At 37.8% G+C, this 14,406-nt stretch overlaps 2 protein-coding genes across 3 annotated transcripts in view; one reads left to right on the forward strand and one right to left on the reverse strand.

Moving 5' to 3' along the window:
• LOC105382953 (adhesion G-protein coupled receptor G2) overlaps positions 1-7,870 on the reverse strand; it is a 33,455-nt gene extending 25,585 nt beyond the window's left edge. For both annotated transcript variants that reach the window (XM_048623380.1, XM_048623379.1), the window contains exon 1: positions 7,614-7,870. The gene's annotated coding sequence lies outside the window, so the exon portion shown is untranslated. The remainder of the gene's footprint in view (positions 1-7,613) is intronic.
• Positions 7,871-11,568: 3,698 nt separating this feature from the next.
• On the forward strand, positions 11,569-14,387 carry LOC105382923 (E3 ubiquitin-protein ligase SIAH1A). Its single transcript, XM_011552908.3, has one exon. The coding sequence runs from the start codon at positions 11,974-11,976 to the stop codon at positions 12,820-12,822; it is 849 nt and encodes a 282-aa protein (XP_011551210.1). The 5' UTR covers positions 11,569-11,973; the 3' UTR covers positions 12,823-14,387.
• The last annotated feature ends 19 nt before the right edge of the window (positions 14,388-14,406 follow it).

Raw genomic sequence — 14,406 nt, forward strand, 5'->3', positions numbered from 1 at the left:
GTACATCATCTTCATCTGAAACTAAAAGGCCTTATCAAGAAAAAACTAATTTTAATCAATACCGAAATGATCAGAATAGCCCCAGGAAATTCTACAACAATGCAACGCAAAAACCATATCAGTCCGGTAAAGCAACCGGATCAGCAATTAAATGTGCCTATTGCAATAACACCGATCATGCCATATTTTATTTAACCAACGAGATGGAAGCCGTTTGTAGCAAATCGTGTTCAGCAATTAACAAAAATCATGCCACCCGAAGGCTGGAGATATGTAGAGTCAAGTCAAAACCCTGCTGATTGTGCCAGCCGTGGCATCTCAGCCGAGCAATTGAAGAATAATCAGTTATGGTGGCAAGGACCAGAGTGGTTATCATCTTTTAATCATCAGGACGAAAAGATAAAACCTTCGTATACCACAAATGAAGAGGAAAAGAAATCAAAACAAACATTAGCGTCGGTCAAGACGGACGAACGCGACATCATAAAAGAAATTGTAAACAATCATAGCAATATTACTCGACCAACACGAGTCCTAGCGTGGGTGATGCGCTTTTTATCAAAAAACAAAGACAGGCCATGTTACCTAACCGCGTCAGAGCTTAATCAAGCAAGGATGAAAATCATTATGAACGAGCAGCGTTCTGAATTTGCAGATGAAATGGAATCATTACAAAAAAGCAATAAAATTGACCCTAAAAGCAAACTGTATCAATTGAACCCATTCATGAAGGATGGAGTTTTACATGTCGGTGGACGAATCAAAAACGCACATATTGTTGAAAATATGAAGCACCCCATCATCATCCCCCACTCAGGCCATCTGACAAATTTATTAATAGATCAAGGACATATGATGACATTTCACGGAGGCGCCCGCCTTACTTTATCATGGCTGCGTCAACAATACTGGATAATCGGAGGTAACAGAGCTGTGAAACAAAGATTATCAAGGTGTGTTATCTGTAAGAAGAAGAATCCACCTAAACAATATCAAATCATGGGCGATTTGCCAGAAGCACGAACAAACATAACACGACCGTTCTATCACACCGGAATCGATTACACCGGGTTTGTGGATATCAAAATGAATAAAGGACGAGGAGCAAAAACAACAAAAGGATACATTGCCGTTTTTGTTTGCATGGCAACGAAAGCAGTCCACCTGGAGTTGGTCTCGGACCTTTCATCATCAGCAATGCTCGCCAGCCTGCGCAGAATGGCAGCGAGGAGAGGAGTTCCAGGTCACCTGTATTCTGACTGCGGAACCAACTTTTGTGGAGCCAGCAGGACACTCCAAAAAGAGTATATCAACCTCAAAGAAACTCTAGATGAAGAGTTCTTCGCAGCAATATCAGAAATGAACTTAGAATGGCACTTCAACGCACCTGCCTGGCCTAGTGCAGGAGGATTGTGGGAGGCTGCGGTGAAAAGTCTTAAATATCATCTTGTAAGGGTAATAGGAAACCAAAAACTTACATTTGAGGAATATTCGACTATCCTATGTCAAGTGGAAGCATGCTTGAACACAAGGCCACTGTGTGCTATCAGCGAAGATCCTGACGACATCAACTATCTAACTCCAGCTCACTTTCTATCAAGCGGCCCACTTCTAACAATCATCGAGACGGAGAAAGATGAAAGAACTAGATGGAGATTATCCCAAAAAATATTCCAAGACATATGGAAAAGATGGCAGACTGAGTACTTATGTCAACTATCAAAGCGCAGTAAATGGCAACAGCCACAAGAAAATATCAATATCAACGATCTGGTGGTCGTACGTGACGACAATCTCCCAGCTGGAAAGTGGGCGATGGGCCGCGTGCTCGAAGTACATCCCGGGCAGGACGGCTACGTGAGAGTCGCCACCATCAAAACACAGAACGGCATTTATAAAAGACCCGTGGTAAAGTTATCAAAACTACCTGTAAACACAGAAAACCAAAGAGTGGAGCCTGTAAGAAAAGAAAGAGAATCAAAAGGATATCCGAGAAAGAAAGGAAGTTATCTTTCTATCCTCATGGTTTTACTATTTATGTTTGTATCAGCACAATGCAGTTATCAAATATCAGCATTTAATAATAGTCAAAGAATTTACTTCGATAAAATATCAAACATGCGACTCGTAAAGGATGAATGGAAGCTGATTGCGTATTACGATTTACAACCGTATTGGCAAGGTACAAAACTTCTTCAGCAATATATCAATCATATGGACAACATCTGCACAAAGGTCATTGAACATAAACAATGTGACGTAGTAATACTACAATTACGTCACGATTACGAGGAGATCGAGTTTAATAACCAACTCGTACTGAATCAGCAAAACAGCGCGCGCCCGAGACAGCGGCGTGGGCTTATCAACGGTGTCGGGTCGCTAGCCAGGAGCCTGTTCGGAGTACTAGACGATGAATTCGCCGAACAATATCAAAGAGACATAACGCTTATAAAATCCAATCAGAATCATTTGGCATCATTATGGAAGAATCAGACATCGGTTATAGAGGCTGAATTTAATCTTTTACAAAGAGTAGAAACCGCCATGGACAAGCAGCACAAGATTTTTAATAAACATATAAATGAGTTTGAGCAGACGATCAGTAACACACAAGCTGAATTGAAAAATTCTAGATCAATGAATGACTTCGCACTAATGTCAATCTCTGCGAATAGCTTATCAGTGAACTTGAGAAATATTCAAGATACCTTGATGGATACTATTACAGACATTCATTACGGAAGGTTCAATATGCATTTACTAACACCAAAACAAGTTCGGGACGAACTAAATATCATATCTGGGCAACTTCAAGATTTATCTCTACCTATCAAGAATATACAGACTGAATTGTATGAAATATACCACATGTTAAAGGTCAAGGCCAGCATGAAACCTGACTATTTAATTTTTGAAATCAGAATCCCCCTCGTGACAAGAGACAACTACGAAATATACAAGCTCATTCCCATTCCTTTTGAAAGAGAAGGTAAAATGATGAATGTAGAGCCAATAGCCAGTCATTTAGCGATAAACCTGCATAAAGATCTATTTATTGAGATATCAGAAATCGATATACAGAACTGCCTTAGAGGCGACACACAAACTTACATCTGTTTATTATCAAGACCAGTGAATCAGATGACGTCAGATATCAACCATTATTGTATCAGTAACCCATCAACACAACAGTGCACTACTTCAACTTCTGCGTGTCGGGATACCTGGCATGAGCTTAGCAACGTCAACACATATTTATATTTCTGTTGCGGACAATGCACGGTTCGACTCATGTGTGAGAGTTACGTCACCACTCAACAGCTGAGCAATGCTGGCATAGCAAAAATCAGCGAGGATTGCATTGTAAAAGGACAATCATTTACTATTTTCGCACATAAACAGATCAGCAATCAGATAAAAATATCATCAGATTTGGCAAAAATCGAGATTCCCCAAATAAATAACATTATAAATATATCAATACCAAGCACTAAACTAGCAGAGGATATCATGAACGTTAGCGATCATAAAAAGATATTGACCAATATAAGGAATAGCATAAAACAGATGAAAGCAGAAGGAGTATTGTCAGAGAGTCTATCACAACATGACATTCATCATTATGTAGCAATTTATCTGGTGATCGGAGCAGCAGCAGTGGTGAGCGCGGTGTACGCGTGCCGGGGCCTGCGCGCGCGCCGCGCCCCCGCCGCCGCCGCCCCCGCCGCGCCCGGGCTCGCCCGCGCCGGCAGCGTCGCCGAGGCGGCGGCAGCCGGCCCACTTCAGCAGCATCAGTGTAGTGTACATAGTGTAAAATCAGAGCTATCGAGTGTTCAAGTAGATAATCAAAGAGTGCCGTGTTTCAGTGAAAATCCACTAAGTGCGCGGAGTGTCGTGAATAAGGCTACTTCGCCTATTTTTCGTAATCCATTCAAACATTCGGTTAAAATCAATCGCACTAGAGACTTTACAATTTAGAATTTAAAACAAAAATGGCATCATCCTGTTATTAGTTTACATCATCCCCATCATAAATTAGTTATTAATATTAAATACCTATTATCATCAGTATCTATAATTAAATCAATTGTTTTCATCTCTCGCCGGGAGCATGTACGAGCCGCAACTCGTACATCGCCGCGTCAGCGGATCATTTTACAACAAACCAATAATTTTCCATGTATTCATTAGTATACTTTCAGCAATCGCGTCGGTTACTCATCCCCATCATTATCATAAGGCATTGGTTATCAATAAATCAATTTACAGTTACAAAAACTCTTATCATTTATCTACTGTACGGTCCGTACCGTACATATGGAGATGACGTATAATTGATGAACCAATCCCTGGGCGGTTAGATAACCGACTATGGAGATATTGGGGCTAAACATCATTCATATAAGATCGCATCCAGTGGCGTGCTTTGCTGGGAGAGGCCTACGTCTGGCAGTGGACCGCTTTATAGGCTAATGATGATATAAAGATTTGGCCAATTTTATATTTTGACCACGGCCAATCTCCCATGAGGCAGCGTAAGAGTAAGAAGTTCCTTCAATAGATCGACCGAGTTACGTTTGCCAAAAACTTGTTGAAGGTACTTATATTAAAAATGCGTTACGTTAAAAAGTCATCATTGTTAGGAAAGTTAGGAACGACGAAATTATTTCTTTTTGATAAAAATTAACAGAAGTTAATTTTTTTTTCAATTTCCTGCGCTAGTTAGATCAAGTAACAGCCAACTGTTTTTTTTTAATTATAGAGCGGCCTTGTCCTTCCATTCGGGAGTTCAAATGTACCAATGTATTAAATTCAAATAACAAATTAAGGTCTAACCATACCACTGTACTCTCTACTTTTTTGTTTTTGACCTGTTCGTTATTTATAAAGTGTAGGCGGTGTAGTTAGTTAGTGACTTCCCTCTATTTTAGGTAATTACAGCCACTGTCTGTCTTGTTTTGAAGATTTAGTGGCGAATAAAGCCCAATGTAGGGGAAATTAACGCCAATAAACATAAACACTGGCCGTGAACACACCTCGCCAATCCGAAAAGCTCATTTGTAAGCTTCGTAAGCTTAATAAAATTATAGATCGAGAGATAGCCACCATGTCCGTACGGCGCAACATTTTAAAGCTATGTCTCGGGTTTGATTCATGCAGGGACAGATATATTTTTTAGTTTAGTGTGTGTGCACTGTGCAGTGCACTGTATCATCTTGTTATTCTATGACTGTATATAAACACTTCTTTCTTTGTTGTTTTTACTTTTCATATCTTTGAATGAGCTGGTGTTGTTTGTTAAATATCCCACTACGATAGTGCATGTAGGTAGGTACCTCATTATCTTAGTAGGGAATCTTCTCATAGCAGTGGTCTCGTGTTGGCCGTGAGAACAGTGCTCACTGGGCCAAAGCACCCACCGTTACCTTCATGTTACGATATGCATTTAAACCTACTAATGTACTTAGTTACACTATATCGACAGGAACCAAGATTATCGTTTTTTTAACACTGGGCCCTAGGCCATACTAAGTACGCGTGGTTGGTTTAGGATGGAAGGGATTGTTATTGGAATAGTTAGCTATTCCGTGATTAGTTACACTATGTTTAGTGCTTAAAATACCGGTTTAAAAGTTATTTTTAATTAGATCATTGAAAACTCTTATAAATTTATATCAAACATAACGACGATGAGCGGTAACCACACAATAATTTCTCAAATAACCATGTCTTCTGAATAGTTTTTATCTCTTTTATAGTAAGACGTAACCACAGATACAATTGGAACCTTGGAACAGTTACAAAACCATAGTAAACTCTGTACCTGCTACAACAAATCAGTCACAGTTGAGCTAAATCATCAACTTTAGCGGAAATATGATAAGAAATGGGTATATACCTACGTACTTACTACGTAGGTACGGGAGGAAATTTGGTAATCTAAATAAATCTCAAGCAAATAATAAGCGGATGTATAGTATAATAAACATTGAAGTGATGGAAAATTAATGGACTATTCGCTTTTGAAGACTATTTTTTATGGCAAAATGTAGTTTGCGGTTTATATCCGTAGTACAAATTATGAGTTATAGATGTTCTATGGAGTTATACAACTCAACTGACATGAAAGTTGTAAATGAATGGGTTTATAGCGTGAGCCGTTTAGTTACGTTATTTTTTTACGGTATAGTAGTTAGATAATTAACAACGCATAGGTGAAATCAAAGACCACGGACTTTAACAATTTTCTATAGCAGGTAGGTACGTTATGTAGAGATCAGACCAGAGGTACTGGATATTAGACCCACCCCAAAAATATTACGTGTGTTTCCTAAATCGCTCTGAATTAATAATATTTGGATTCTTAATAATTTTTCTCTCATAATACACTCACGGGCAATGAAAAAGTTCCAAACAACCAAACGACCCCAATTTTTTCAAACATTTAATTCAAAATTGGAACAAAATATTACCGTTTTTAGTTGGTAATATCCTGATGCTCTGTACTGCAATGTTTTAGAAGGCTTCATTGAGCTAGCCTTTACCGTTTAGGTAAAAAATGTGCTTTTCTTAGTGGAACCTTTTCATTGCCCGTAATTACCTAGGTATATGCACGCAGGTAGATGATCTATTACATAGGTGTATAATATGATGTATGATGAATGACTTTAAGGTCTGCATCCCTGCATGCACCAATGGCATACACTTAAAGCTACATACAAGATATAATCTCGGAAGCCTGCCTTGGTCACTCATTGACTGTAAAGTCACGGTCACATAATTTGACAAAAACAGGTAAAGTAGGTAAGTACTTGTTAACCTTTTTTTGTCAGAAACCATTCACTGTGAGCAACTGGAGAGCAGCAGTTAAGAACAATACCACCAGTACTTAGGTACTTTTTTATTTTTTCTAATTCACCATTAAATATGTACTTGACGACCAAATCGTGTAGTGGTTAGTGACCCTGGCTGCTATGCCAAGGGCTATGCCCGGGTTCGATCCTCGGCCGGTCAGATATTTGTTTAAACACTATCTATGTAGATACATATATCAACTGTCTGATACGCATATCACAGGCTCTGCCTGGCTTGGGGTCGGATAGCCGTGTGCGAGATGTCCCCACATATTATTTATTATTATAGTTACTTATCTACAAATTACCTAACAATTAGATAAATAAGTGGATCGATTAAAATTTGCTCTAACATTAGATGTCACATACATTGTACCCATGTAACCCATGAATTTATTTTAAATTATACTTAATAGGGAGAGTTAGCTAGGTATAGAGTATTGGTATAGTTTTCGATATAGGTTTAGTATGTAGACTAAACGTCCATAGACCATAGATGTAATATAATAAATATCGGTTTATAGAATTCCTGTAATGAACCGTAAACTGATATTTTTCTGATAAAGTAACTACCAAGATAAAATTTATTTTGTATAACGAAGGCTTACAACATAAACACGATACCTACACGTCAGTTTATGACGTAGGTACATAGTTAGTTTAAATAAACGTCATAAATTCACATGTAGGTAGGCTAAAACTACGAACAAGTAGGTACACTAATAAAAAGTACTATTGAAACTTTACTGAACTTACCTAACTTAACAGCAAACTTTTTAACATAACAAAACCACTAATTATTTTATCGTCAGTTAGAATCACGACACAAAATTCACAAATCAGTTCTGTTTTGGCTAAGTATTGCAGTAAATTAAAGTTTAAAAACACTGACATTAACTTCCTATTTCAAAAAAAAACACAATCTCGCATCACAATGCAGAAACAAAAGACGCGCGCGAATACGTTCGTTCAGGAACGCGGCTTTCCACAGACTAAATTTTCTTTTTCCTTTTTTCTGATAACAAACAGCCATGCAGCGTAAAGACAGCCGTAGTGGTTAAGATGATTGCTTGCTCAATGTAAACGAATTATTGTTTACTTTTGCTTGCGTTCACATAATAAGCTGCGATTGCTAGTGCTTGGTAAGTTTGTCGGCATTGTTTATTTAATGACATGATTTGACAGGCGTTTCCCTCAAGCATATAGGTAGGTAGATAATATCTAAGTTATACTTAAGTAAATTTTTACAAACACAAACACAAATGAAACAGTTTGGAAACAACCATACTTTTTAATATTTTGTTTGTAAATAAAAAGTAAGATATAGGCACCTACCTATTAAAGAGGGTATTTAAATGTAGCTTATTTAGCTAAGATAGATCTGTATTAATAATACCTACCTGTCTATGCTATAACTAAAATGATCTAAAACTATAATATGGTTTAGATAAAACATTAATACCTACCTAGAGACATCTGTATAAGTACTCAAAAAAACTGAAGCATACATTTTACTAGGGCCTATCTGTACCTACTTACTTACAAGCCCAAACTGGAAACGAGGTTTAAATTATATTAGGTGAGTCGGGGCAAGCGCGCCTACGGGGTAAGAGCGCCCCCCCCCTATTATCTCAAAAACTACTGATGTGGGACTCTTAACGACATCTTACATCCATGGAACAAATCAAATGAAGTTCCGGGTTTAAATCACAGATGGCTCTGCTTGCTCTAATTTGAGATAATGGACATTCTATTTTTAGTGTCATTTTAACATCAATTACGAGATGAGCACGTGTTACAAATCCATTAAAATCTCAGAAAATCATCAGTGTTTGGGGAAACTAATAAGGTGAGTGTATAATTTAAAAGATTTCCTTTAAATCCTTACTTGTATTTTTCTTTTTAGTAGCGAAATTAATAATTTTCTAGCCAATTATAAATCTTAACCTAAAAATTTTCGAGAGGGGTAAGTGCGCCTGAGTACTAGGACCAGCCATTTTTATATGGCGCATTTGCCCCAAGGCAGGGGTTACCAACCATAAGGTGGCCGATTATTTCCAAAATTGCCTTTGATATCTTTTTTTATTTATTTAGCCAAATTCATACTGGAGGCTTGGTAAGTGACTAGTATCACAACTCGAGAACACTTTATGCTAATTTTATAATATAAATTGGTAACCTGCCATAGTATAACTGACTCGGGACTGTCCTTGCGTTTGTAGGGAACATGTATGTTATTGTATTGCAGATTATTGCTCTAAGACCTCGGTAGGTACTGAGTTCTTACCGAATCTTCGGTAAAAATTTGGCTACATACATTTTATTAATTTACAGTGGGGGCCAAGCTAAATGTGACGCTCGCAGTTAAATTTAACTCTTAAATACGACGCATTAATTAAGAACGGTACAAAGTCCAATCTGTTACGCTTAGCTTTTCCCGTACTGTACTAAACTATGTTCAGTTATTAAAGACCCACAATCCAAGTACGGTTCACGTGTTTGGGGGATGTTTCTATAGGTTTGAAATAGGTGTTTTTTTGCATTTGTTTTAGATGGTTCGTAATTACGTTAGAAAAACTGAGGGTCCTTCTTGGTCCAAGGAAACCTTATTTGAAGCAATTGAAGCGGTTCAATCAGGTAGATTATACAATACAATACAATACAATACAATCCTCTTTATTTGCACCAAAAAAAACAGAATCAATACAAAATAAAACTTAAAAATAACAACAGTACAAAAAGGCGGCCTTATTGCTTATAGCAATCTCTACCAGACAACCTTTGGATGGAAGAGAGTTATATAAATTAAAAAATAGGATTAGAGGTAGTTGTGGTGCAAGAGTATAATACACTACATAAACACTACATATACTAAATAAACAAATAAAGCAACAAAATAAATACAATATATATATACCCATATAATACTATATACATATACCTACACAGAATGATACATGATATACAGCAATAATATATTCAACTAAGTATTCAGATTATCTGGGTATGAAGCTGCCAAAACATACGATATACCCCGTAAAACAATAATGGATCATGTAAATGGTCGAAGAGGCCAAAAGTCACTCACACAAGGTAGACCCACTGCGTTGTCATCGGAAACGGAGCAAAAATTAGCTGATTGTGTACATGTGATGGAAAAGCTTGGGTTTGGCTTAAGTCGGACAGAAGTTTTAGAGCTTGTTGGTGAATATGTTAACAAAAATAACATAGATACACCATTTACTAATGGCATACCTGGCAGTGATTGGTTTTCCAATCGTTAGTAAGTTTTGTTAAATTTGTTTATGAAAATTTTGTACGTTTTGTTTTTATGCTAATAAATATAATTATAGCCTGAAATTAAAGTTTTTTTTTCCTATTACTGTGATTTTTCATAATTTATGCCAGTATAAAATTTCATCTACACATACATTAAAGTTTTTATCAAAATTCAAAAAGCTACCCACCTATGATTGTTGAGAACCCCTGACTCGAAAGATATGGCGCACTTGCCCCGAATTTCATTTGATGGCCGTAACTTATTTTGTATTGCCATTTTCAAAAATAACCCAAAAGTATTGTGTTTTTTTGTTGACGTTCTTTCAAGTAAATTTGGTGTTTTTCTGCTAAGCATTACTTTTGGCGGTTTATTTTGTGTAGGCGCACTTGCCCCATTTTCAGAGGCAAGTGCGCCTATCTCCATGTTTTTAAAAAACTAGCATTATATCCTAAATTTATCAGTATATTCACTTAATCAACGTAACATTATTATCTCAAATAACCAAAGATTGTAAATTTTATAAATTTACATGTTTAGGTCAGTAAATAGAGAAGATATATTGAGTTGAATTCATCTATGAAAAAACTATGGCGCGCTTGCCCCGACTCACCTTATGTTCAGCTAACATCCTGTGACCGCTCTTAAAATTGGAAACGACTCATACAATAAGTCGTTTGACAAAATCATTAGGAAATTTTAAAACGATAAAACTCCAAACGTCTCCATAGTCTCACACGTCTCACAGGAATCATTTTAGCTGAAATCAAAAGCGGTAAAGAACATTGAACATTTATTTATAACTAGCTGTTCCCGCGCGCTTCGCTTCGCCTTAAAAAGTTTTCCCGTGGGAATTCCGGGATAAAAAGTAGCCTATGTTCTTTCCCAGGGTCTAGACCGTATGTATACCAAATTTCATTTAAATCCGTTCAGTAGTTTTGGCGTGAAAGAGTAACAGACAGACAGACACAGTTACTTTCGCATTTATAATATTAGTTAGGATTTTAAATTTACCGAAAACGATTACAGAATCAGAACTAATATTTAATCTAAAGTAGTAGTCTACTAAAGTCTAATGAACTACCGCAACTTGTCAATATTTCCATTGCCGCCCACGAAACATTAACATTTCCGCTTCCGTTCCGTCACATGGTTGCAGGGTGACCATTACGAAAAAATGAGGCCTTAAAATAATAACTTCCGATTTGTAGTATTATTCTGCTAAAATTAACCTATCATATTTAGAAAACGATCACTACTTAATGAGGTAACGATAAGGTAACGAGGATCGCGCGGCAGATATGACCTGAAAACGATATAATCACAATCTCACAAAATCAAAAACATCACAATCGTCACCACAGACAAAAAAATCATTGACTTGCAGAAGCCACATCACTATCTTCTTTGTCTATGGTGAAGTCATGTCATCGTTGTTGGTTTGGTTTTGATTGTCTTTCTGTCACATTTATTGTCAAATTGTCATAAATCTAAGAATGAATTGGTCTTGTTTTCGTGAATTAGTGTAATTGCGTAAATTTTTCTTTGCAAAATTACCCTCTCCTTCTAGTGATAGAAATAAATTTGTTCGATCGAGCACCCTGATAGGGTTGATCGATTAAACTAGCCTACATGAAAACAATCCCAAGAAGTCTATTGTGCAAAACGCTAGTCTGACCCCGAAGTTGTGATGGAAATGATCTGCAGCTCGACCTCAAGACGCAAAAAATCAGCAGTCGAAGGCTACAAATGAAATAGCGCAGATCGCGACCGTGTGAAGTTGTTCGGACTGGTGGATCGGTGATCACTGGTCGTGGTTAATCTGAGCGTGACGGTGTCATGAGCACAAACAACAAGAGGCGCGGAGGAGCTAGCGGTTCCGGTTGTGCAGTGGCAGGCGTCCCCGCGCTGGGCGGCGTGCCCACGGCCATGTCGGCCGACCTGGCGTCGCTGTTCGAGTGCCCCGTGTGCTTCGACTATGTGCTGCCGCCCATCCTGCAGTGCCAGAGCGGGCACCTGGTGTGCTCCAGCTGCCGGCCCAAGCTGTCGTGCTGCCCCACGTGCCGCGGCCCGCTCGGCAACATCCGCAACCTCGCCATGGAGAAGGTGGCCAGCAATGTCATGTTCCCCTGCAAGCACTCCAACACGGGCTGCACCGTCACCCTCGTGCACACTGAGAAGGCCGAGCACGAGGAGGCCTGCGAGTTCCGACCCTACTCCTGCCCTTGCCCCGGCGCCTCCTGCAAGTGGCAGGGTGGTCTCGACCAGGTAATGCCCCATCTGATGATGTCTCACAAGAGCATCACCACCCTACAAGGAGAAGACATTGTGTTCCTGGCGACGGACATCAACCTGCCCGGCGCAGTGGACTGGGTCATGATGCAGTCCTGCTTCAACCATCACTTCATGCTGGTGCTGGAGAAGCAGGAGAAATTTGATGGACATCAGCAGTTCTTTGCCATTGTTCAGCTTATAGGATCTCGAAAGGAAGCAGAAAACTTTGCATACAGATTGGAGTTGAACGGCCACAGGCGACGCCTCACATGGGAAGCCATGCCTCGCTCCATACATGAAGGAGTTTCTTCTGCTATTATGAATTCCGATTGCTTGGTGTTTGACACATCCCTAGCTCAACTGTTTGCTGATAACGGCAACCTCGGTATCAATGTCACAATCTCTATTGCCTAGGGCAGACTGAGCTTGTACCCGTCCTATTGAATCACACACTATTATAATGGTTATTAGGCTAGCTATCTCTAGCAAAGGTGAGTGGTATTCATTCATTGGTAAAGGTTAGATTGGCTTTGCATACAATCTTGATCCATTATCAAGCATCACCTATAGGCTTACATGAACTTACATCACTAATACACTAATGTAGATGATGGGATGTGTATAGTGTGTAATGTCTGCCATCTGATAAGGTGCAGGAGGATCAAAGAGATGGAATAATTGTAACAAAAAAATAGAATTTTAAGGATGCCAAAGCTTAATGATCATTCATAAAATATATTAACCATTTACTTTTAGTATTTAAATTCCAATATTGTGTATGAGGATAATAGGATTATGGTACAAGCCTTCAATAGTTTATGGTACAAATAATATAAATTCATAATTTGTGAATGATTGAATCATATAACTGATAAAACTATTTCTAAGTATGTTCATGAAAATAAACTCCTTCAGTGAATATAAAGGGTTTGATTGTACATACGAGTTGAATCAAATCAGTACTATAACTGGCAATGGCACCGGATTACTCTATCAGATCACTGGCAAGATGTTGATACTGGACAAATATCTACATGGGAGTAAACTGCATGATCTCATTGTCAACCTATTGCTATCTGAAGCTGTCAGATAAAAACAAGCCAAAAACACTTAACACAAATAGGACTGTAAATATCAAAAGGTGTGTTCATTTCTTTAGTTTAGGTAGAGGATTGGAAATATGAGTGCATTGAATTGCCTCTATTTAGATATATGAAAAATATTGCTATTTGGTGACTTATATTAGCTGCAACATAATATTGTAAAAAGTGATAGTTTAATTCCAAATATTGAACAAATTTGTATTAATTTAATAACTTCTATTAGTTACTTGCATGACATTATGGTGTAAAGACCTTGTACTTGGTTGTATCTGTGCTCACGCCAGGGGCTAGTGCCTGGTTGAATCTGTTTTATGCCTGGATGAACCTGGCTAGTGTATGGTCAGACTTCAGCTACTCCAATATGTTTGTAAATTAAGAATATGTTTGATTGGACTACTCCTGCTGTAGGCCAAGCTTCATTTCAGCAGGGCAACAAAACTGCCAATACAGTGATAATGCTAACATTATGTTTACAGAGATATAAAATATGACCATAACATTAAAATATACTTACTGCTATAATATCCAATATTGTGTAGTTGGTTCAATATTTATTCAAAGAAATTGTATAGTAAGTATGTAACATTGAAAAATATAAGGTACCAACCTTTTACCAGATATGATAACCCCTTTAGTTTAATACTTACTATTTTATTGGTACATTACTCTGTTGTTTTGTTAGATTAGTAATGACATTTTACTTTTACCATTTCTATTTGCCCATGTTACTTAATAATTATTTTGTAAATCTTAATTTTATAGTTAAGTTTTAAGACAACTTTGTACTGAAATCATTTGTCTTATCTTTCTTTCTGTAACGAAGCTGGTAAAAGATTATGAAGATTATAGTTTGAATAAATTTTTGTAACGTAATAAGGTTTGTTTCAATAATAAA

The sequence above is a fragment of the Plutella xylostella genome, chromosome 10, assembly GCF_932276165.1.
Source record: "Plutella xylostella chromosome 10, ilPluXylo3.1, whole genome shotgun sequence".
Lineage (NCBI taxonomy): Eukaryota > Metazoa > Arthropoda > Insecta > Lepidoptera > Plutellidae > Plutella > Plutella xylostella.

What these genes read in the sequence shown, in the direction of transcription:
- LOC105382923 (XM_011552908.3), top strand. Translation starts at nt 11,974, where the DNA reads ATGAGCACAAACAACAAGAGGCGCGGAGGAGCTAGCGGTTCCGGTTGT.